This window comes from Megalobrama amblycephala, linkage group LG2, assembly GCF_018812025.1.
Source record: "Megalobrama amblycephala isolate DHTTF-2021 linkage group LG2, ASM1881202v1, whole genome shotgun sequence".
NCBI lineage: Eukaryota > Metazoa > Chordata > Actinopteri > Cypriniformes > Xenocyprididae > Megalobrama > Megalobrama amblycephala.
Window position 1 is genome coordinate 58553644 of NC_063045.1, and position 24889 is coordinate 58578532.

At 38.2% G+C, this 24889-nt stretch overlaps 1 protein-coding gene and 1 long non-coding RNA gene across 3 annotated transcripts; one reads left to right on the top strand and one right to left on the bottom strand.

Moving 5' to 3' along the window:
- Positions 1-262: 262 nt before the first annotated feature.
- On the bottom strand, positions 263-3865 carry LOC125262460. Of its 2 annotated transcripts, none has more exons than XR_007183566.1 (2): positions 3738-3865; positions 263-795 (listed from the first exon to the last, which is right to left on the bottom strand). It is a non-coding gene; the product is annotated as an uncharacterized LOC125262460 (long non-coding RNA). The 2 variants fall into 2 exon arrangements; XR_007183565.1 differs by lacking the exon at positions 3738-3865 and adding an exon at positions 1650-2321.
- A 7741-nt stretch (positions 3866-11606) lies between these two features.
- On the top strand, positions 11607-13109 carry LOC125262990 (C3a anaphylatoxin chemotactic receptor-like). Its single transcript, XM_048181826.1, has one exon. It carries the CDS (start codon positions 11886-11888, stop codon positions 12882-12884), a length of 999 nt encoding a protein of 332 aa, XP_048037783.1. The 5' UTR covers positions 11607-11885; the 3' UTR covers positions 12885-13109.
- The last annotated feature ends 11780 nt before the right edge of the window (positions 13110-24889 follow it).

Consider the following 24889-nt stretch of genomic DNA (forward strand, 5'->3'; position numbering starts at 1 on the left):
CATTTGCACATGACCTTTTATAAATAGTGTGGCTGTAATTATATTGAGCTTGACAAGACCAATGTAAGTCTTAACATAACAAAATACTGAAAACTTACACGTGTTTGACGTTCAAATCTCATATGATGTCAGAAAAAGCAAGCTTATTTTCAGAGGGAAATGTTACAACAGAGTTGAACAGAAAGCGAGCGACCATGACATTATGCATGTGCTCTTTCTCAGTAAAAGCAAAAAAAAAAAAAAACTACACAGTGAAAATATGATAATTATACTTACATTTTAATAAAAATAAAAATCGGTAAGAATGTATTATGTAACCCAATAAGCCTTATATGAAAGACAGACGCTGGAAGGAAAGATCACATTTAGTGTACCTGCATGTCCGCAACAGCATCTTTCTGACTCAAACACTACATCAGAAAACTATTTAGTTAAGTTAAAGAAATAGGCTGACTTTTATACAGATATAAATCTCAGAAAAAAGGTAAAAGCTGTCACTGGGGTGGTACCCTTTCAAAAGCTATACCTTTGTACCTAAAGAGTGCATATATTAGTACATCAAAGGTACATAAGAAAAGTGTAAATATTAGAACCTTTTTAAAGGGAACCGTTCCAGTGCAGCTTTTGTATAATGAATGTAAAATGCTTTAGAGAAGTGCTTTTAGTTTTCATGCTGATGTCTAAACTCTTAAAATCCCTTGAACCCTCTGAGCTCTTCTTATTTGTTCCTCTCTCATGGTCTCGATCACGTGTTGGTTCCGGAATTGAAGCCTCTGGACCCACTCTTCACGTAACCTGAAGGAAAACATTGAGTCTTTATGATAAAAGCTCTTTACTGCTGTATTCTCATGCATGCAGACTTTACATTGGCATTAGTTACACGCTACAAATGCTACCAAAGTTGGGTTTAAAATGGACAAACCCAGTGGTTGAGTTGTTTTAACCCAGCAATTGGGTTAAATGTTTGCCCAACCTGCTGGGTAGTTTTATTGAACTCAGCTATTGTTTACTGTATTGCTTACTTAAAATGAACCAAAGTATGTTGGAAATGAACATGTATTAATATGTTTATAATAAATGAACATTTATTAATATGTTTAATGAATAATAATTAAACAATAAGTATTTATGAAATTGCTTATTAATTAATGTTCACCTTTTGATTATTATTGTTTCCTTTAGTAATTATGTCTGTTTTTTAGTTTCTAACCTGTTTCGGGTTCAATTTAAGCCAGTCATAGTCATTTTTAAACAATAGTTGAGTTAAATAAAACTAACCAGCAGATTGGTCAAACATTTAACCCAGCTGCTGGGTTTGTCCATTTTCAGCCCAACTTTGGTTGTTTTTAACCCAGCATTTTTTAGAGTGTTTTAATTAGCATTTTCCTTTCTGGTCTTTGAGGTAGAGTTGTTGTGTAACTAATTTTTTATAAAATGTTTTACACTGCTGTAAATTATGACTTTTAACACAGCAAACTACAGGTTAAAAGTAGCTTCTCTAGGTATTTGATCAGAGTTTGGGGCCTGTATTAATAAACCCTTGGCTTTGAAGCCTGTTGCGGTTCATCTGTTCCAACAATCTATATATTCATTACACACTCAGAAAGCCGCACTCGTCTCTACAGCCGTCTCTACTGCAGCACGCTAACATTGATTTGAACGAGGTCCAAAGCCTGGAGATTTGTACCCATGTTCTGTGCTAATCCACCCTGACCTTCCTGAAGTGACAGTGAGGAAACACTAGAGGGCAGCAAAAACAAGCAACAGAAGCCTGTCTGGAATGACCCAAGAACCATTAGATGCTTTTCATTTCCAAAAGCAAGACACTGTTTATGGATCCTAAACTAGGTCAGAAAAAACAATTATGAGTTTCTTCTGTTTTCTCCCATAAGGTCCATTCCTGCAAGTTTGATTTTGTGACTTGTGGTAATTTATCAAAATTATCTTTTCATTTCAGATTATTCGACCTAATCTTTCTTGACAATTACTACTATGCAAACACACCTCCTGTTATTGACATCAAGTAAAGGGCTTCCTTGTGACAGGGACTCGAGTGAATCACATTCAAAACAGCCACTAGCAAGTGAGAATGCAGCTGTGGCCCACCTGGGTTCAGAAACAAATCTGAATTTACTCAGGAGTAAATTGTCATGTTTGTCACACCTGGTGCGATGGTGCGATTGCTCGGTTAGTGCGGTTCATTTAGAACATGTGAACGCTGCAATCCGAACCCTGGTGCGCACCAAACAAGCGGACCGAGACCGCTGAAAAGATGGGTCTCGGTCCGCTTCCAAACGAACTCTGGTGCGGTTTGAATGATATATGAACGCAACACGGACCAAAGACATGTAAACGAACCAAAAACAGGAAGACGAGACCCTAAAAGGGACAGAATCCTCACGCATGTCGGTTTTTCTCGTCATAGTCGCGAGTTTGCCCATGACAGGCATCAGACGCGAGTCTCACGCAGCAGATCGTTTGTTTGTGACGGAGGGATTCCCGCCGTTGTTTTAACTACTTTACACATTTTATAAGCTCTTCACGAGTTCCCAGCTGGCCAAAATACCATCATATGCAGGCTACACAGATACAACTAGCGCATTTACCTCAGCACACAGCATTGTTTTGGATGTTCGGTAAGTTCCGTCTCAAAATAGGCAATACGTCATAAAATCCGACCAATGTATCCCTATGCCTTAAGGTTCGGTATCTTTTGGTTCGGTGAAAAAATTGTCAATCTGAACGGACTAAATGTTTTTTTTTTTTTTTTTTTTTGGTCCGGACCAAATGAATCAAACGAACCGAACTAAAAGTGTGAACGCACCCTAAATTCCTTCCCGATTCACTTGTAGTCAGCTCTTAGGAATGCATTACTCACAAACAATCATGCTGATTATTAGCCATCGTTTTGTAAATGGATTCCACATTATGATCATATTGCCTTAACTACTATGAGTTAAACTAGTTCAACAAGACAATATAATTAATTTGGGGGGATGTCTGGTGCTTACAGCCTTTTCTACAGCAAATAATGGCTGTTCATAATGTTACTTTTGCTGTACAACAAGTTGTTGATTTCCACAGCTTATCTGTGCTTCTCTTTGGTTTGTTACCACTCTTTAAAAGTGGAAACCAAGAACGTGAAAGACTGTATTATCATCAAATGTTTTCTCAGAACTCCTTTAGTTTGTGCCACAAGAACAACATTCTAGATAGAATAATGAAAATGAAATTGTCTATTAAAAAAAGAAATGTAGGCTATTCATGCAATCACCCCAAGAGTTCTTCTGTAGTCCTTTCATCAAATCATTAGGACTTCCTTCCATTTCCTTTGGTTCTGCCTTAAAGTGGTGAAAAGGGTGAAGAATCGCTAGCAAGTACAGAGCAGCTGGTGAGTACGGTTTTGTAAGGCAATAATATCTGATCTGTTAAACTCTAATCTATATGAGCATATAAGTTTACATATAAGTATATGATTTGTATTAAATATATTGAGTACTATATTTAATAAAATATAAACTTTATTGTTTAATAATACTGAAATATTGTCTTATTTTCCTAATTTATAAGTCACTTTGGATAGAAGCATCTGCTTAATGAATAAATGTTTGACTAAAAATACATGATATTTACAGGATAAACAGAGCACTTTGGACAGCATCAACTCAAGCAAAATGAATGAGTCTTATTACAATAAAGACATGAACTCAAGTGGATTTGATTTCAGCGAGACATACTCAGTGTCTCCAGAAGTGAGGAATTCTATGAGGGTGATTTCTCTGGTCGTCTACAGCCTGACGTTTCTCCTCGGAGTTCCTGGAAACATCTTTGTTGTGTATATTGCTGGAATGAAGATGAAGAGGACCGTTAATACAACATGGTTTCTCAATCTAGCGACAGCTGACCTCCTGTGCTGCCTTTCTATACCGTTCAGTATGGTGCAGATCCTTCTTGACCATCACTGGCCGTATGGATCCGTCATGTGCAAGATTCTCCCCACTGTTATAGTTAGTAACATGTTTGCCAGTGTTTTCACCTTGAACTTGATTAGTCTAGATAGGTTCACCCAGATGATCACACCGGTTTGGGCTCAAAATCATCGCAACTTGTTCCTTGCACGGCTGTCCTGTGTAGTGGCCTGGGTTCTGGCTTTGGTGCTCAGCTTGCCCTTTATGATATTAGGACATACTTTCACCTCTGAGTATTCAAACACCACACATTGCACGATTGTTGCTGATGAAGAAGATGAGTCTATATCTGGATTGTTGATTATCATCAGATTTTTGTTTGGCTTTTTGATACCTCTCATATGCATCACATCATGCTATGGAATCATCGCACACAAGTTAGGCAGCAGTCATTTTCACTCTGGCCGAGCGTTTCGCATCATGTTGGCTGTTATTGTGGCATTTTTTCTGTGCTGGCTGCCGTATCACATAGTGTACTTAATAATATGGTACGGAGATGAATCAAGTTCCTTAACGGCTTTCGCAGTGGGTCCATTGGCCATCTCTTTAGCGTATTTCAACAGCTGCCTGAACCCCATTCTGTATGTTTTCATGGGGCAGGATTTTAAGAACAGAGTTAAACTTTCTCTAAGACGTGTTTTTGAAAGGGCTTTCTCTGAGGAAGGAACGCAAATGTCACGATCCACCCAGTCACAGCAAATGCACTCAATGCAGTGAAGATATGAACTCAGAGTTTTAGGTCATTTTTCAATACCAAATCTATGCAATTTCAAATTCAAACAAGACTCTTTTCACTTGCTTTGATATTTTGCATCCAATGCAATGACATACAGACATTTTTGAGTGCGACTAAACATGTCCAAATACTTTTTGGTGTCTTTTTTTAGATTTTAGTATTCTCAGAATCATTTTCTTGACTGAAATACTCTTGTAAAGTATCTTGACAAATATTTTGCCTGTTATTTCTCATAAAAAATGAAACTTAAGATATGCAAAAGAGCACAAGTAGCTTCTTATAGCTCTTTTCAGTAGGAAGTGTCCACTCTGGGTTTTTTTTTTCTTTTGTCAGGAAGTTATGAAACTCTTATTTACTGCATCTAAAACATCTGCAATGAAACAGATAAGATAGAGAAGGAATATTGCTTTGTTACAGTGAGTTTTTGCCATTCTTAGCAATGCTCAGTTTTTGTTGCATTGTTTTATCTTTATTTATATGAATTAACAGGGTTTTTGTTGAACAGGTTTATGTTTGCATGCTGAAAGTTCAAAAGTCGCTTGCGATTGCAATACTGAAGCTATTATTAGACAGATGCAGTGTTTAAGGAAGTTAATGGCATGTCTGCTGATCAGATGTTAACTTCATGTTAAATGATACAGCTGCACACTTGTCATGATTAAAAATGTACATGAATATTCTGTCATAAATGAAATGTTCTAGTGTCTGCATATACATATGCTATACCATTGATGTAACATTGGTCAAGATTACTTTTTATCACATTGTCTTCAATCATTTTAGTTTTGCTAATGTTAAGCCACATATCACATAATTGCATTGTAATCTCGAAAATATATTATACAGTGTGTTAAGATAAAATTACTGTTTTATTAATAAACATTCAAACTGATTTTTAATTTGGACAAAAAATATTATACAGTGTTATATTTGGGCTGTATGGAATACTTTTGACTGCTTAATGGTGTCATTCTTTGGACAAATATTAATGAGACTAAACGGTAGGCTATCATTGTCTCAGTCAAATGTTTTCATGTCTAGTTTCATGTAAGCTATCAATCTACATTCTCTTTCTTCCCACATAGCCTAATAAAACCATTATAAAACCAAATAGCTTGTAATGGGGTCCTGATCATCCCGTTGGAATTTACTTTGTGAAGATGACTGATTGACTGTACCTTGTCCTAAATTGTGCAATAATACTTTTACTTCAATGCCTGATAGTTTCCTCTACAATGCAGGGCAGCAGAAATTGCTTTCACTTCAAATAACATAAGGTTAATTTTGAGAGTAAATGATAAATAGAATGGAGATTAAATATGAAACAATTCTTTTCTTTATACGTTACTTTTTTTCTAATTCTCCATCTTAAATCCATTTGGATTATTACATGCTGCGCTAGCAGTTTTACGTAGTCGACATACAATCATTTTTTCTTCTTCTTTTCTTCCAATTTAAACGTTAACCCCTAGCTCTTAGGTTACTTAATTTAATGTTATTATTACTAAGTCATTTATATATTTTTTCGTCAAGCATAACATAGGTAACAATTACCTCACCTCAAATAATCGCGTCATTCCCTGTTTTTATCGTGGCCGCGCGCGCTGTTGTCATGCGCAGGGCGTCAACCTAAAGACAGAAGGGCGCGAATTTCTGAGGTGAGGCACTTCTGCCGCATTCCAGGCAACCCGTAACCCGTGTTTTTCCAACCTTCTACCCGTGAAAATGCACTGGAACAGCAGTCAAAGCCGTGACTTCCCACCCGTGAACTCGTACTAGATTGATGTACTCCCAGTTACGGGTTCTGACGTCAAATAGCCCGCGAAACAACAATGGCAGCCCCTACGGATGCTGTGTTTATGCAAGTGCACGGTAAAATAAAAGGTAACAGCTTCTCTTGCCTTATGCACCGTTTTCCTCCTCTGTTTCCCTCAAATAAGCAAGGAGTAAGCACCTTTGGCGATAGAAATAATTGTTAATGAGCATAAGCCCTACGGTACGCCATGTTGGTTTGTTTACACTTTGATGCAGTTTTGCGTGACTTTGCTGGAACGCTACAAAGTCGTGAGTCGTAATTTTAAGTCATGACTTAGCTCAAAAACCTGCCTGGAACGCAGCATTATGCTAAAACTCTTGATAGACTTTTGACACCCCTTACGAAAATTAACCATGATTTTTTGGTGTATTGACCACTGTATAACCACAACAAAACCATATAGGCTACTATGTTTTTTGTAGCAAAACCACTATTATTCGTGGTTACCATGAAATAACTACAAGACACGTGGTTATTTATCGTAAGGGGCCGTGTTGAAATTACAGGTAAATGCTCAAAAGTCAGGGGAAACAGTTCTTATGTTGATTAACTAACTTTATTATGAGACTGGACATCCGCTAAGTGTAAATAAATAAAAACCCTCATGCATGCGATTTTTTTTTTTTTTTTTTTTTTTTTTGTGAATTTCACCAAATGGTAAGTCGTTTTCGTCACTGCTTTCGGTACTAGACTTTTAGAGAACAAAAGCTAAAATAATCGAGTTAAAATACCCAGATAATAATCGAAATAAAAATACCCAGCTGGTTGGGTCAAACATAATGATTTTTCATAAAAATGTTGGCACTGCTGTAAATTACGACTTTTAACACAGCAAACTGGTTCAAAGTAGCTTCTCCAGGTATTTGATCTGAGTTTGGCTGTATTAATAAACCCTTGGCTTTGAAGCCAGTTGCGGTTCATCTGTACCAACAATCTATATATTCATTACACACTCAGAAAGCCGCACTCATCTCTACAGCTGTCTCTACCGCAGCACGCTCACATTTAGGGATGGGCGGATCGATCCTAAAGTATCGATACTTTCGATACTGGCTTTGTATCAAAAAGATCGATTCTCAAATAGAAGTATCGATCCTATCTTTTTTTTTTTGTGATTATGGTATATTTAATAATAATACGGCGTATATTATTGCAATATTTACTTAAATATAGCCTGGATGCCAGCCGAACTTAGCCCCGCCCACAACATTTTGAGGTCGGGGAGTTCGGTCTGGACTCGATCTGTAGAGGAGTAATTATGCCCGAACAGAAACTGTTCGGACCAATCACATTGTCAGGGCGATGATTGACAGATTATCACCAGAAACGTAATCAGCCACGTCATCAAAGAGCGCTTGGGGAGTTTGATTGACAAGCGATCTAACCAATCAGAACGCCGCATCCAACATTTTGTCCGACAAAGCAGTCAGGAGTTAGAAGATTAACCTCGGTGGAGTTAAACTTGAAAAATTGTGCATATTGACGTCTTTCCGCGTTTGAAACAACATTCATTCTCATGTTCATTCATGTATATTTGATGCTATAAATGGACTAGTAGGAAGAGATGATCGGTTCACAAGCCTCTTGAGCTGAGGCGCTACAGCAATCTGTCACGATCATGGTCACAACCCATTAAAGAGCCACAAAACGGTTTTTATTGTTTGAATTTTTTTAATAACTACACAGTTTGAAAGCTGGGACTTTGTTTAATATCATAAGTAACCTGCTCTGTCTGTCTGTCGATGTGTTGTCAGTTTCCTCTTTGCTCCGCGATGTATTTTCCACTCTGTGTGGCGTGAAAGCGCCACGGCTTGTCGGACAAAGCAACAGTGACTAAGGGGGGCGGGTCTTTGCGAAAGGTCAATTAGTTTACAACAATGATGGCTGTTGAAGAACTGAGATGTGTAGATTCCGCCATCGCGTCCGTTATAGAAGATATAGACAGCGCATTAATTTTAAAAAAGGAACAGAGGACTGCGATCAAGGCATTTGTCGATGGGAAAGATGTCTTTGCCGTCCTTCCTACGGGATTCGGCAAAAGTTTGATTTATCAGCTGGCCCCGATGGCCGCTAAGAAGAGTTCTGTTGACAACTATGCGTCGCTCAACATACGTCACTTACTCTGTAGCTCTGATTGGTTGTAGGTCTATCCAATTGAGGTCTTTCCTGGATCGGTTGAAATACGCCCCCATAATCAAAGCCCAATGGAGCAGTATCAGACTCATATTCGAACTAGAATTGAGTATGACCACGTCAGGCTAACTTAAATAGGAACGGCAATGGGAACTACATCTTCTTCCGCTGTATCTCCGCTTGTCGAGACAATATTCGCTCACGCTCACTCTGTCAAAGACAAGCAAGCACGCACAGCGCAGGATTTTAAACGGAGTCGAGTGCGTGGCTGCAGTCATGACTGGAAGAAAAAGAAGTTTAATCTGGAGTTATTACACTCCAGTTAAGAATGACGAAGCTTCGTGTGACGTTTGTCAAAAAACAATACGGCACACTTTTTTCAAAAGCAAGAGATTTTGATCAGTCAAAGAAAAACAGGCTGAAGAGGAGAATGTCAACATTCACTTTGTTTCATCTCAAAAGCATATAAAGGGAAGAAATGTAGAAACATTATGTGACAATTATTGAGAAAAGGTTTGTGAGACACATTTACATTTTTGTTATATTTTTTATATTTTGTTGTTAGCCTACAGTGATATCTTTGTTCATTTAATTAATAATGTTCAGTATTTTTTAATAAAAAAAAAGAAAAAAGAATAATGTCCATTGCAGTTTATTTAATATTAATAATGATGGCTATCAAAAAACAATATAAAAATATTTCATTGGAGTATGGGTATCGGTATCGATATCGACGATACTTGCCTTGAAAGTACTTGGTATCGGATCGGAAAGAAAAAAATGGTATCGCCCATCCCTACTCACATTGATTTGAACAAGGTCCAAAGCCTGGAGATTTGTACCCATGTTCTGTGCTAATTCACCCTGACCTTCCTGAAGTGACAGTGAGGAAACACTAGAGGGCAGCAAAAACAAGCAACAGAAGCCTGTCTGGAATTCACATGTTCCTTCCTGATTCACATGTAGTCAGAATGTATTACTCATGAATAGTCATGCTGATTATAATCAGCTATTGTTTTGTAAATGGATTCCACATTATGATCCTATTGCCTTATATAGTGTGAGTTTAATTATATTGTCTTGTTGAACTAGTTTATGTTCATTTGGGGGGATGTCTGGTGGTTACAGCCTTTTCTGCAGCAAATAATGGCTGGTCATAATGTTACTTTTACAGTATAACAAGTTGTTGATATCCACAGCTGTAACTTCTCTGTGCTTCTCTGTGGTTTTGTTACCACTCTTTAAAAGAGGAAACCAAGAACGTGAAAGATTGGGTTTTCTCAGAACTCCTTTAGTTTGTCCCAGAAGAACAACATTAGATAGAATAGTGAAAATGAAATTGTTTAAAAAAGAAATGTATTCATGCAATCACCCCAAGAGTTCTGTAGTCCTTTCATCCAATCATTAAATTTTCAGACTATAAATGCAAAAATGAAAAATTGAAACCAGGCGTTCATTTTTGTGGTTTTTCGTGTACTTCTTTAATAGTTACTTTTGCTAAATTTTGACTTTGGAAACAATCATTTGAATAAATGAAATCTAACCAATTTTCTATTTTTCCATTTTTTGTCTTGTAATTTGTGCCGTGGGCTGTACCATTAGCAGGGGGGTGTGGCCGCGGACTACTATCATCTCATTAATGTAACTGCTTTATTTACTGCATGCATGTCGAGGAGTTTAAAAGACTGAGCACAGAGGATGACCTTTTCCACCCAAAGTGCATTATTTTTATTATTAATATAATAACTGTGCTAAATATAAGGCAGTCTCGGACTGGCCATCACGAGCAGCCAGGACAAGTGAAATTCCGGTGGCTTGGCTGTTTTGGCACATTGTCCATCTTGTTTGTATTTACTTATTTGTTATTACTTTATTTTACTATAATATACATTATACCCTTGGTCAGGGGGTGCATTTTACTTGGTAGGCTACAGTACAACCACGAGATCCCGTTCATTTTCAGAGGGATAGGCAGCAGACGGAGGGCAGCTCAAGCAGCAGCGCTTGCCAAGATCCTTCACGTCAATATGAAAGATAAAAATACTACCAAGTGAAAATATACAGAAAATTGAGCATAATCTAGTTAAGTTTTTAATTTTGTTAAGTTTTTATCTCTTGTTTGTAATACAATGTTCTTTAGCGGGCATTATTCGTTACTACGGCAACCAACTTCCGCACTTCACACGCTTCTCGTTACCTTAAAATACCCTTAAATCGAGCAGGAAGCCTATTAACTCTGTTCATTACAGTTGTGGCAGTTCGCCGAAGATGAGGCAAATCTGATATATCTATATGCTGCAAGTCAAGAGCACTATGATTTATTTATTTTCAATTATTAATTTCAATATATAAATACAAATACTTTGATTAGGCACATTGCCCATCTTGTTTGTAGTTATTTATTGACTCGTTATTACTTTATTGCCTGTGGTGTACCCAAATGAACGGGGATCTCGTGGTTGTACTGTAGCCTACCAAGTAAAATGCACCCCCTGACCAAGGGTATAATGTATATTAATAGCATAAAGTAATAACGAATGCAAACAAGCTGGACCAAATCAGCCAAGCCACCGGGATTTCACTTTTCCCGGCTGCTTGCGATGGCCGGTCCGAGACTGCCTTATATTTAGCACAGTTATTATATTAATAATAAAAATGATGCACTTTGGGTGGAAAAGGTCATCCTCTGTGTTCAGTCTTTTAAACTCCTCAACATGCATGCAGTAAATAAAGCAGTTACATTAATGAGATGATAGTAGTCCGCGGCCACACCCCCCTGCTAATGGTACAGCCCACGGCACAAATTACAAGACAAAAAATGGAAAAATAGAAAATCGGTTAGATTTCATTTATTTAAATGATTGTTTCCAAAGTCATAATTTAGCAAAAGTATCTATTAAAGAAGTACACGAAAAACAAGAAAAATGAACGTCTGCTTTCAATTTTTCATTTTTGCATTTGCATTGTATGGTCTGAAAACTGAATTGTGACATGTTACACGGAGCCATTTCCTGTGGTTCTGCCTTAAAGTGGTGAAAAGGGTGAAGAATCGCTAACATGTACAGAGCATCTGGTGAGGTGAGTACGGTTTTGTAAGTCAATATTGTCTTATTTTCCTCATTTATAAGTCACTTTGGATAGAAGCATCTGCTTAATGAATAAATGTTTGACTAATAATACATGATATTTACAGGATAAACAGAGCACTTTGGACAACATCAACTCAAGCAAAATGAATGAGTCTTATTACAGTAACAACATGAACGCAAGTGGATTTGATTTCAACAAGACATACTCAGTGTCTCCAGAGGTGAGGAAGTCTATGAGGGTGATTTCTCTGGTCGTCTACAGCCTGACGTTTCTCCTCGGAGTTCCTGGAAACATCTTTGTTGTGTATATTGCTGGAGCGAAGATTAAGAGGACCGTTAATACAACATGGTTTCTCAATCTAGCAACAGCTGACCTCCTGTGCTGCCTTTCTATACCGTTCAGTATGGCTGAGATCCTTCTTGGCCGTCACTGGCCGTATGGATCCGTCATGTGCAAGATTCTCCCCTTTGTTAAAGCTGTTAACATGTTTGCCAGTGTTTTCACCTTGAACTTGATTAGTCTAGATAGGTTCACCCAGGTGATCACACCGGTTTGGGCTCAAAATCATCGCAACTTGTTCCTTGCACGGCTGTCCTGTGTAGTGGCCTGGGTTCTGGCTTTGGTGCTCAGCTTGCCCTTTATGATATTAAGACAAACTTTCACTAAGTATTCGGACACCACATATTGCGTCTATTATAAATATGACTCCACAACACTTGGATTGTTGCGTATCATCAGATTTGTGTTTGGCTTTTTGATACCTCTCATATGCATCACATCATGCTATGGAATCATCGCACGCAAGTTAGGCAGGAGTCATTTTCACTCTGGCCGAGCGTTTCGCATCATGTTGGCTGTTATTGTGGCACTTATTTTGTGCTGGTTGCCGTATCACATGGTGTCCTTAATAAAATGGTATGGAGAGAAATCAAGTGTCCTAGCGGCTTCGGCAGTGGGTCCATTGGCCATCTCTTTAGCGTATTTCAACAGCTGCTTGAACCCCATTCTGTATGTTTTCATGGGGCAGGATTTTAAGAACAAAGTTAAACTTTCTCTAAGACGTGTTTTTGAAAGGGCTTTCTCTGAGGAAGGAACGCAAATGCCACGATCCACCCAGTCACAGCAAATGCACCCGGTGTAGTGAAGATATGAACTAAGAGTTTTATCTGTTTATGTCATTTTTCAATACCAAATCTTATAAGACTCTTTTCACTTGCTTTTCACTTGCTTTGATATATTTATATGTATTTTTTCAGAATAATTTTCTTTACCAAAATACTCTTGTAAAGTATCTTGACAAAAATATTTTGCCTTTATTTCTCTTAAAAAAATTAAACTTAAGATATGCAAAAGAGCACAAGTAGCTTATTCTATCTTTTTTTTCAGAAGAAGTGTCTACTGTTTTTTTTTCTTTTGTCAAGAAGTTATGAAACTCTTATTCAGTGCATCTAAAACATCTGCAATTAAAAAAAATGATGTTTTATGTTTCAATGAGTTTTTGCCATTCTTAGCAATGCTCAGTTTTTGTTGCATCGTTTTGTCTTTATTTATATGAATTATTAATTCATATAAATAAATAATTATTATTAAACATTCAAACAGATTTTTAATTTGGATAAAAAGATTATACAGTGTTATATTTGGGCTGTATAGAATACTTTTGACTGGTTAATGGTGTCATTCTTTGGCCAAATATTAATGAGACTAAACGGTAGGCTATCATTGTCTCAGTCAAATGTTTTCATGTCTAGTTTCATGTAAGCTATCAATCGACACTCTCTTTCTTCCCACATAGCCTAATAAAACCATTATAAACCAAATAGCTTGTATTGGGGTCCTGATCATCCCGTTGGAATTTACTTTGTGAAGATGACTGATTGACTGTACCTTGTCCTGATTTGTGCAAATAATACTTTTACTTCAATGCCTGATAGTTTCCTCTACAAATGCAGGGCAGAAATTGCTTTCACTTCAAATAACATAAGGTTAATTTTGAGAGTAAATGATAAATAGGATGGAGATTAAATATGAAACACAACTACTTGCGCGCAGGGCGTCAAGCTAAAAGCAGGGAAGGGCGCGAATTTCTGAGGCGAAGCACTTATACTAAAACTCTTGAAAAACTTTTGACACTCCTTACGAAAATTAACCATGATTTTTGGCGTATTGACCACTATATAACCACAACAAAATCATATACTATGGTTTTTGTCCATTATGCGTGGATAGTTACCATGAAATAACTACAGGAACCATGGTTATTTTTTGTTGAAATTACTAGTAAATGCTCAAAAGTGGAGGGAAACGTGTCTTATGTTGATTAACTAACTTTATTATGAGACTGGACATCCGCTACTATCACCATAAATAAATAAAAACCCTCATGTATTATGCGATTTTTGTGAATTTCACCAAACGGTAAGTCGTTTTCGTCACTGCTTTCGGTACTAGACTTTAGAGAACAAAAGCTAAAATAAGTGATCACTTTTAAGATACATTTTTGTTGACTGTTTCTCAGAAGAAGCAACTGATCTCGGTGATAACTGCCGTAAACACGTTCCTCTTTTTATGTCACCGCACTCATAAGTAAAAGACCAGTTGATTTCAATATGAGCTCATAAATGCATGATATTTAAGCTATAAAGCAGGGGTGGTTAACGTTTATCCTGGAGGGCCATTGTCCTGCAGAGTTTAGCTCCAACCCTAATTAAACACACCGGAAGCTAATCAAGGTCTCCAGGATTACTAAAGTTACAGGCAGGTGAGTGTTTTTTTCAGAGTTGGAGCTAAACTCTGCAGGACAATGGCCCTCCAGGATCAACATTCGCCACACCTGTATTAAGGGAACACCAGTGTTCCCTGGTTTTCACTTAACATTGTGAAACTTTTTAGGCAGTGAACATTTCAGTCCACTGGAAAGATTTTGCCACTGAGACAATGGCCGAGTCCCTGATCAGTGCTCTGAGTAATGAACTAGGGAGCTGATTGAGACATTCCCTTAGTCAGCTGGATGTGTTTCTCTGTCACTCAAGACATTTCATCCCTCACACAAGTAGCTTTCTCACCATGTCATCTCTTTACCCACAGTGACATCACAGGAATTTTTATTTGTTTTGAAAATGGCAGAAGAGATTTAGATAAAAATATTTAAAAATAATTATGTTTGAAAATCTCCTAGTGACTACTGAACTCAAACTACCAACAATGTCGATCTATTTTGCATAATGAACCTGAAATTCAAAATGAATTTATTTCACAATCCACAATATCAGCTCAAAATGAATTGATATCTTCAATTGACACATATATCCAACTTTACTGCTTACATATACACTCACCTAAAGGATTATTAGGAACACCTGTTCAATTTCTTATTAATGCAATTATCTAATCAACCAATCACATGGCAGTTGCTTCAATGCATTTAGGGGTGTGGTCCTGGTCAAGACAATCTCCTGAACTCCAAACTGAATGTCAGAATGGGAAAGAAAGGTGATTTAAGCAATTTTGAGTGTGGCATGGTTGTTGGTGCCAGACGGGCCGGTCTGAGTATTTCACAATCTGCTCAGTTACTGGGATTTTCACGCACAACCATTTCTAGGGTTTACAAAGAATGGTGTGAAAAGGGAAAAACGTCCAGTATGCGGCAGTCCTGTGGGCGAAAATGCCTTGTTGATGCTAGAGGTCAGAGGAGAATGGGCCGACTGATTCAAGCTGATAGAAGAGCAACTTTGAGTGAAATAACCACTCGTTACAACCGAGGTATGCAGCAAAGCATTTGTGAAGCCACAACACGCACAACCTTTTTTTTTTTTGTAGTTCAGTGTTTATTATTTTTGAGAAAACATACAGAACTTTTTTGCAATATTATAAAGAAAACTTATTAAACCCCTATTACCCCTATACCCTCCCCCCTTCCCCTCACCCATCCCATTGCACTCAGGACTTGGATGAATAAACCTAATACAAGATAACAACAAAAGCAGTAGCTGCAAATTAAGTATCTAACAATTCTTTGACTGTAGATATCCAATTCTTCCAGCTAGACAAAGTTACAGTTTTAGCATGATTTGTCCGTGCAGATGACAGTTCCAGATATAGTATCTCCAGTAAAGAATGCATCCAATGCTTAGAGGAAAGGTCATGAGGTGGTTTCCAACGTTGAACAAGTAGTTTTTTTTTGCAACAGTCATGGCAGCCAGCCAAAATTTCCGTACTTTCTCACTTTGTACAACACGTCAACCACCATATCCCAAAATTTTTGCACATCAGGACAGTCCCAAAGCATATGCATCAAAGTATCCAGGCAACCAGGTCCACAAAAATTACAATACGGGTGGGGTGATAGGCCCATGACATGCCGTATACGTGTAGTTAAATATGCCCTGTGAATAACCTTAAAATGAATGAATTGGTGATTAGGGTTTGTGGATGCATGGAAAGTATTATCCCACACTGTATCCCATTCGATGATTCTATTAGAAATGTTCAGATCCGATAACCAAGCTCTAGCTTTAGGGACCTTATCTGTGTTAAGATTTAAAAAGCAAAAATAAAAATATGAAACAATTCCTGTGCTTGGTGCATTCCAAATCCAGTTCACCACTGGGTGGGTTTGAAGGTTTTTACCCCATGGTACCTTATGGGCTTTTAACACGGCACGCAATTTAAAATATAGAAATAAAGTGTTAAGTGAAATGTTAAATCTTTCAATTAAGACTCCTAGACTCCATGAAGACTGTGAACTAGGATCAAACCATTTTGTAACTGAGAGCAGGATAAAGGACCAATGATACAATTTAAAATTAGGGCAGCCCAATCCACCTTTTGTCTTACTTCTTTGAAGTGTAGGCCACTTGATGCGGGGACGTTTTCCATTCCAAATATATTTTATCAATAAAGAATCTAGCTTTTTCCAATAGTTTACTGGTGGGGGGAGAGGAAGCATAGAGCTAATAAAATTAATACGGGGTAGAATATTCATTTTGATTGTTGATATTCGGGCAGATGGTGATGAAGGCAGACACATCCATCTTTGAATATCAGACTCAACCTTTCCAAAAATTGACATGTAATTAACTTTTGAAATGAGGGGTAAAGTGGGTCTCAGCTCAATCCCTAAATATTTGACTTGTGTTGATATTTGAATATTATTTGGAATAGAAAAATTAAAACCATTCGAGTTGAGAGGCATCAAAATTGTTTTCGAGTGATTAACTTTAAATCCAGATAGTGCGCCAAATTCATCTATGATTTGGAGAGCAATAGGAAGTGAGTGTTGTATATCAGATAGAAATAATAAAGTATCATCTGCATATAGAAAAATAGAATGGATTGATGAGCCTAACCAAATTGGGGTAATACGTTTACACTGTCTAACGAACTGCGCCAGCGGTTCTATTGATAAGTTGAACATGAGGGGGGAAAGCGGACAACCCTGTCTCGTGCCTCTACAGATATTAAAAGTGTCCGAGATGAGTCCACCAGTAGATACTCTGGCCATAGGGTTATTGTATAGTGTTTTTATCATACTAATAAACTGGTCACCAAAATTGAACTTTTATAATGTATACCATAAATAGCTCCATTCCAACCGATCAAAGGCCTTTTCGGCATCAATAAATAGCAGGCCACTGGGTGATTCTAATTTCCCGGATTCGGCAATGATGTGTAGTACTCGACGAACGTTATCTGAAGCCATACGACCCGTAATAAATCCTGATTGATCTGGGTCAATTAATTTATGTATTACTGACTGTAGACGTTTGGCAACAAGTTTAGCATAGATTTTAACGTCGTCGTTAATCAAGGAGATGGGCCTGTAGTTAGAACAGTCTGAATGGTTTTTGCCGGGTTTAGGTAAAACCGTAATTAGAGCTGTATTGAGATCTTTGTGAAAACGGCCTTTGGATATGGCCTCATTGATAGTATGTAACCAAATGTGGCCAAGTTGATACCACAACGCCAGGTATAAATCTATTGGAAGGCCATCGATTCCCGGGGACTTTCCTTTATTTGAACATAACACTGCCTTATGCAGTTCTTCTAAAGTAATTTCAGAGTCGAGGCTGTCAGCTTCCTCCTTGGAAAGTCTATTTAAATTCAACTGGTCAAAAAACGTATTTAAATTGTCAGTACTGGGTTGCCTTTCTGAAGTATATAATCTTTCAAAAAATAACAAGAATGTTTTATTGATATCTGTGGGGTTTGAGGTGAGACCGCCTTTTGAACTTTTAATTGCCTGGATGTTAAAACGTCGCTCATGTTTTTTCAAAGTAAGCGCAAGGAGTCGGCTTGGTCTGCTTCCATCTATGTAATATTTATGTTTTGTAATGTGCATTAAATATTCTGCTCTTCTTCGAAGTAAATCATTAAGAGCAGCCCTTTCAACGTTTAATTTTTGTTGCGTGTCATTGGAAAATTGATGCCCTAATTCCTTTTCTAGTTCCCCACATCTTCTCTCTAATACTAATAATTGCTCAAGATAATTCTTTTTAAGTTTAGCGGAAAAGGAGATAGAATTGTTCCTTAACCCTTTGATGGACATCCATAACATTTCAAGATTGGAAACAGAGTCCTGGTTCAAACTAATAAATTCAATCAATCCTGCTCTCAGTTGCTTAAGAAAGTCTTCATTTTGCAGCAAAAAAGTATTAAATCTCCATCTGGATGGTTTACAGGGTGTATTTATCTGAAAGTGTGCTAATACAGCATTATGATCCAAAACACTTTGTGGTAGAAATTCAATATTGATAAGACCTGAAAGTAGTGAAGATGAAATTAAAATATAATCAATTCTTGAGAATGATTTGTGATTTGGGGAAAAATAGGTGTAATCCTTAGCTGTTGGATTATATATATTCGCCAAGCATCACACACATCTAAATCTTTAGTGAACAACCTTAGTGCGGAAGAAGACTGAGATTGCGCTACTGAAACTGCAGGATTGGAACGATCCAAAACTGTGTCAAGCACGGCATTCATGTCAGATCCAATGATAATTGAATAGCCTTGGAGAGGTAGTAGGGTTTTTAAAACATTTGGAAAAAAGGAAGCGTCATATGAGTTTGGAGCATATATATTGACAAATGCAAACTTCTTTCCTTCTATTGACGTACAGCAATATACTACTCTACCGTCATCATCAGACCCTGAGTGCTCAATAATAAAGTTAGAGTTGCGTTTGAAAAGAATCGTCTCTGGCGGTAAGGTGGGTTTCCTGAAGAAACGCTACATCAATTTTTTTCCTGTGTAAGAGATCTAGAACCCGTCTAGAACGAGATTTTGAAACAAAATGCAATTGTATAGAAATAAAAAGTAGTTACCATTTCACTTTGGTGAACTGAAACACAATTGTATGCTGAAAGAGTCTTTGGTCAGTGTATTGCACAGGTTTATCAGCAAAGAACTTGCAAGTCTCTTTAGTCGGCCTCTTCCATTTCCTCTAGAAGCGGGAAGTTTAAAGATCTTCGGGCAGCAGGTGCTGTAACGGCATCAAGACCCACGAGATATTTTTCAGCGTCCTCCGGAGATTTAAACGAGTATTTCTGACCCTTATGTGTGACTCGCAGCGATGCTGGGTAGATCAGGAAAGATTCGGCGCCTTTCTGGTGAAGCTTGAATCTTACGGCCGAAAACGCCTTCCTCTTTTGCGCCGTCTCATGACTGTAATCAGCATAGAATTCCAGGCGTGCTCCTCCGGGCAGAGTGGGTTTCGCTTTCCGTGCTCCTTGGAGGATGGCCTGCCTGTCAGGATAGCGAAGGAGCCGGAATATCAATGATCGTGGTTTAGGTGAGTTGCTTTTCGAGCAAACACGATGAGCTCTATCGATCTCGATCAGGCTTGAGCGCGCCGTGAGGTCGGGGATCCATTTAGGTAGCATTTTCTGTAGAAAGCCGACAGGATCATCCCCTTCCATTCCTGTTGGTAGATTAACCAGGCAGACATTGTTGCGTCGTGACCGGTCTTCGAGATCGTTACATTTTCGCTGCATCTGGTCAAGCTGAGACAGGAGACAAAAGTTCGTATCCTTTTTTGTTTTGCGTAAACTGCCTTGGAGATCGTCCACTTTTGTTGTAATCGACGCCATACCTTTACTCAATGAATCCATTTCTTCTTTCAAAGAACGAAGAACAGCCCTGTTTTCATTGATAAAGTCATTAAAGGGATTAAGAGCGGATTTTATTGCCTCTGTCAGCATGCAGGAGACCATTTCGCGTTTTTCGTTTGTCACCAACAGCCAATTTTAGGGGAGACATCGAATATTTTTTTTTTTTTTTTTTACTAGTTGCCATTCTAGAATTGGACTTGTCAAGTTGTAAAACAATGACGTTATCTTTCCTCAATGTGAAAAAATACTTTCAATTAGGAGGTTTTAATCAGGAGTATAGTGCTGTGCAGCCATCTTGCAGCGCGCGCCACCGGAAGTCTCCACAACATGCACAACCTTGAGGCGGATGGGCTACAACAGCAGAAGACCCCACCGGGTACCACTCATCTCCACTACAAATGGGAAAAAGAGGCTACAATTTGCACGAGCTCGCCAAAATTGGACAGTTGAAGACTGGAAAAATGTTGCCTGGTCTGATGAGTCTCGATTTCTGTTGAGACATTCAGATGGCAGAGTCAGAATTTGGCATAAACAGAATCAGAACATGGATCCATCATGCCTTGTTACCACTGTGCAGGCTGGTGGTGGTGGTGTAATGGTGTGGGGGATGTTTTCTTGGCACACTTTAGGCCCCTTAGTGCCAATTGGGCATCGTTTAAATGCCACGGCCTACCTGAGCATTGTTTCTGACCATGTCCATCCCTTTATGACCACCATGTACCCATCCTCTGATGGCTACTTCCAGCAGGATAATGCACCATGTCACAAAGCTTGAATAATTTCAAATTAGTTTCTTGAACATGACAATGAGTTCACTGTACTGAAATGGCCCCCACAGTCACCAGATCTCAACCCAATAGATCATCTTTGGGATGTGGTGGAACGGGAGCTTCGTGCCCTGGATGTGCATCCCACAAATCTCCATCAACTGCAAGATGCTATCCTATCAATATGGGCCAAAATTTCTAAAGAATGCTTTCAGCACCTTGTTGAATCAATGCCACGTAGAATTAAGACAGTTCTGAAGGCGAAAGGGGGTCAAACACAGTCTTAAGTATGGTGTTCCTAATAATCCTTTAGGTGAGTGTATTCTCATAAATATGAAATATGAAAAATCTCCACTGGTTGATCATTTAATTGTCGCCCATTTCTAAATTGGTAAATATGGATATAAAACATCAACGTTATAATATTATTTAAAGTTTTTTTTTTCTGCTCCTTGGAGGATGGCCTGCCTGTCAGGATAGCGAAGGAGCCGGAATATCAACGATCGTGGTTTAGGTGAGTTGCTTTTCGAGCAAACACGATGAGCTCTATCGATCTCGATCAGGCTTGAGCGCGCCGTGAGGTCGGGGATCCATTTAGGTAGCATTTTCTGTAGAAAGCCGACAGGATCATCCCCTTCCATTCCTGTTGGTAGATTAACCAGGCAGACATTGTTGTTTAAACAATTTATATTGTGAAAAGCAATAGCCTCTTTAAACAATAGACTTGCAAGTTGCAACTGGTAAAAAACCCACATTTTGACACATTTGCTGGCAATTACTAAGAAAACTGACCACTGCAACTTAAACAAGTTCCTCTTTTTCATCACAATAGAAAAGACAGCTGGCAGATTTTAAGGTTTACATGCCTATATTGTGAATGTAAATGAAATAAAGTGAAAATGGAAAATGTTATCTTGATGTTCTCTCTCTCTTTACATCTGCACATGCCCTTTTGTAGTATAAATAGTGTTGGTGTAATTATATTGAGCTTGACAAGACCAATATAAGTCTTAACATAACGAAATACTGAAAACGTTACGTCAAATCTCATATGATGTCAGAAAGAGCAAGCTTATTTTTAAAAAGGGAAATGTTATAACGGAGTTGAACAGAAAGCGAGCGATCATGACATTACTCATATGTTCTTTCTCAGTAAAAACATAAACTACACAGTGAAAGTGTGATAATGATACTTAAATTTGAATAAAAATAAAACTCGGTAAGAATGTATTCTATGTAACCCAATGAGCCTTATATGCCTTTCTGCCTCAAACATACATCAAAAAACTATTTAGTCAAGTTAAAGAAATAGACTGACTTTTATACAGATATAAATCTCAGAAAAAAGGTAAAAAGCTGTCACTGGGGTGGTACCCTTTCAACAGCTATACCTTTGTACCTAAAGAGTGCATATATTAGTACAACAAAGGTATATAAGAAAAGTGTAAATATTAAAACCTTTTTAAAGGGAACCCTTCCAGTGACAGCTTTTGTATAATGAATGTAAAATGCTTTAGAGAAGTGCTTTTAGTTTTCATGCTGACGTCTAAACTCTTAAAATCCCTTGAACCCTCTGAGCTCTTCTTATTTGTTCCTCTCTCATGGTCTCGATCACGTGTTGGTTCTGGAATTGAAGCCTCTGGACCCACTCTTCACGTAACCTGAAGAAAAACATTGAGTCTTTATGATAAAAGCGCTTTACTGCTGTATTCTCATGCAGACTTTACATTTATATTTTAATTAGCATTTTCCTTTCTGGTCTATGAGTTGTCGTGGAACTAACTAATTTTTCATAAAAATGTTGACACTGTGATTCGTGGTTACCATGAAATAACTACAAGAACTGTGGTTATTTTTCGTTGAAATTACTAGTAAATGCTCAAAAGTGGGGGGAAACGGGTCTTATGTTGATTATAACTAACTATTATGAGACTGGACATCCGCTACTATCAGTGTAAATTAATAAAAACCCTCATGAAGTTTTTTGTATTCAGACCGTGAATTTCATCAAACGGTAAGTCGTTTTCGTCACTGCTTTCAGTAGCTACTAGACATTTAGAGAATAAAAGCTAAAATAAGCGATCACTTCTAAGATACATATTTACTGACTATTTCTCAGAAGAAGAAGCTGATCTCAGTGATAATTGCCATAAACATGTTCCTCTTCTTTCAATGCATTATGTCATCGCACTCTCATAAGTAAAAGACCAGTTTATTCATAATGGCCTTTTCTTTTATCAACATCAAGATTATAGGTTTTTATGAGCATAGCCTATATGGAAAGTAGGCTATCTCAGGTCCTGCGACTGGTCACCATTTGTAATAAATTCACCATTTTAAAACCATTTACCATCTTAACAGTCATCCTGCAGTGTACTAATATTTCAAAGTCTCTCAATATGAGCTCATAAATGCATGATATTTAGGCTATAAATCAGGGGTGGGTAACGTTTATCCTGGAGGGCCATTGTCCTGCAGAGTTTAGCTCCAACCCTAATTAAACACACCTGAAGCTAATCAAGGTCTCCAGGATTACTAAAGTTACAGGCAGGTGAGTGTTTTTTTTTTTTCAGGCTTGGAGCTAAACTCTGCAGGACAATGGCCCTCTAGGAACAACGTTCCCCACCCAGGGATTAGCTGTTTAAAATAGTTTTAGATGGTTAGATAGATTTAGCATTTCAGGATATGTCAACATTTGCAAAAGTAAAACTATCCAAAAATCAAGCTTAAAGGGATAGTTCACCCAAAAATGAAAATTCTGTCATCATTTTCTCACCCTCAAGTTGTTCCAAACCTGTAAGAATTTCTTTCTTCTGCTGAACAAAAAAGATATTTTGAAGAATATGGGTAACCAAATAGAAAAAATAAATAAAATAAAATGGAAGTCAATGTGGCCAATCAACTGGTTACCAACATTCTTCAAAATATCTTGTTTTGTGTTCAGCAGAAGAAAGAAATTCTTACAGGAACAACTTGGGGGTGAGAAAATGATGACAGAACTATCCCTTTACTCTGTTCTTATAACTATGAACTATCCCTTTAAGAGACTTGGGGACTTGATTTGATTTTCTTTGCAGTTGACAAATGTGCCTAATCTGTTGGTATAACTTAACATAAAACAATTTTATATAAAAATAAAATTTTTCTCTGACCACTTTGTACAAATCTCACCATTATGAGTTGTAATTTCTCCTCAATATAGGGCCTAACACATGCTGCTGTACCATCCTTTCACCACCAGAGGTCAGTATCTCGTACCTGCTGACATGAACTTTAATGTGCATCACCTTTTCCATATGGGTGCATTTCAATTAACTCCTTTGGTCGTTAATCAGTATATCGTGTAGCGCCCAATCCTGAAACATCACTACAGTTTATGCTGAAATAACATTAAACAACTGTTTTCGTTTTCAAAACATCTTTTGCGTGTTATTAGGCTGTTAATTAGTATGAGTTGGCTTGTGCAATTTATGTTTCTTGCATCAGAACATCCATTAAGGGAACATAGTAAGCTTCAGTGTTCCCTGGTTTTCACTTAACATTGTGGAACTTTTTAGGGAGCGAACATTTCAGTTCTTTCCACTGGAAAGATTTTGCCACTGAGACAATGGCCGAGTCCCTGATCAGTGCTCTGAGTAATGATACCATGTCTGGAAGATATGTGTCGGGAAACCACCAGACTACGGGCCTTCCACCCTTCCTGGCAGATATACCGGCGTTTTTACGCGGATCACCATATGTTATTCCTCGCAAGAAGCGTTGGAGACGACGGGGGAAGCGTGGAGGTGTCCTTGTCAGATTCAAGGCTTACCTGGTGTCCACATCTGTGACGGCACGTCATGATGGATCTTACGTTCCTGCTGCTCGGTGTTCGCTGGAAATGAGAGGGAGGTGGCTCCGTCCTGTCTTCCCGACGGTGACTTCCGAGGCCGACCTGTCACCTGTGTCTTCTCCTCCTATGCGAGTTCGGGTCCGGGTCCGCAGAAGTGGTGTGGATTCTTCGAACTTTCGCCCGCTGAACCGTGCGGTGCGGTCGGCCAGAGAGAATTACACCCTTCGTTTGGCTCTGATAAATGCTAATCACTAGCTAATAAGACTTTTTTGCTGAATGATTTTTTCACTTCACGTGAGCTGGATTTCATGTTTTTGACAGAAACCTGGCTTAATGCTGGTGAGTTAATTTCTTTCTCCGAACTTCTTCCTCCCCGCTGTGACTTTCTTAGCTCCCCTCGAACCACCGGTAAAGTTGGAGGACTGGCTACTGTATT

What these genes read in the sequence shown, in the direction of transcription:
- LOC125262990 (XM_048181826.1), top strand. Translation starts at nt 11,886, where the DNA reads ATGAATGAGTCTTATTACAGTAACAACATGAACGCAAGTGGATTTGAT.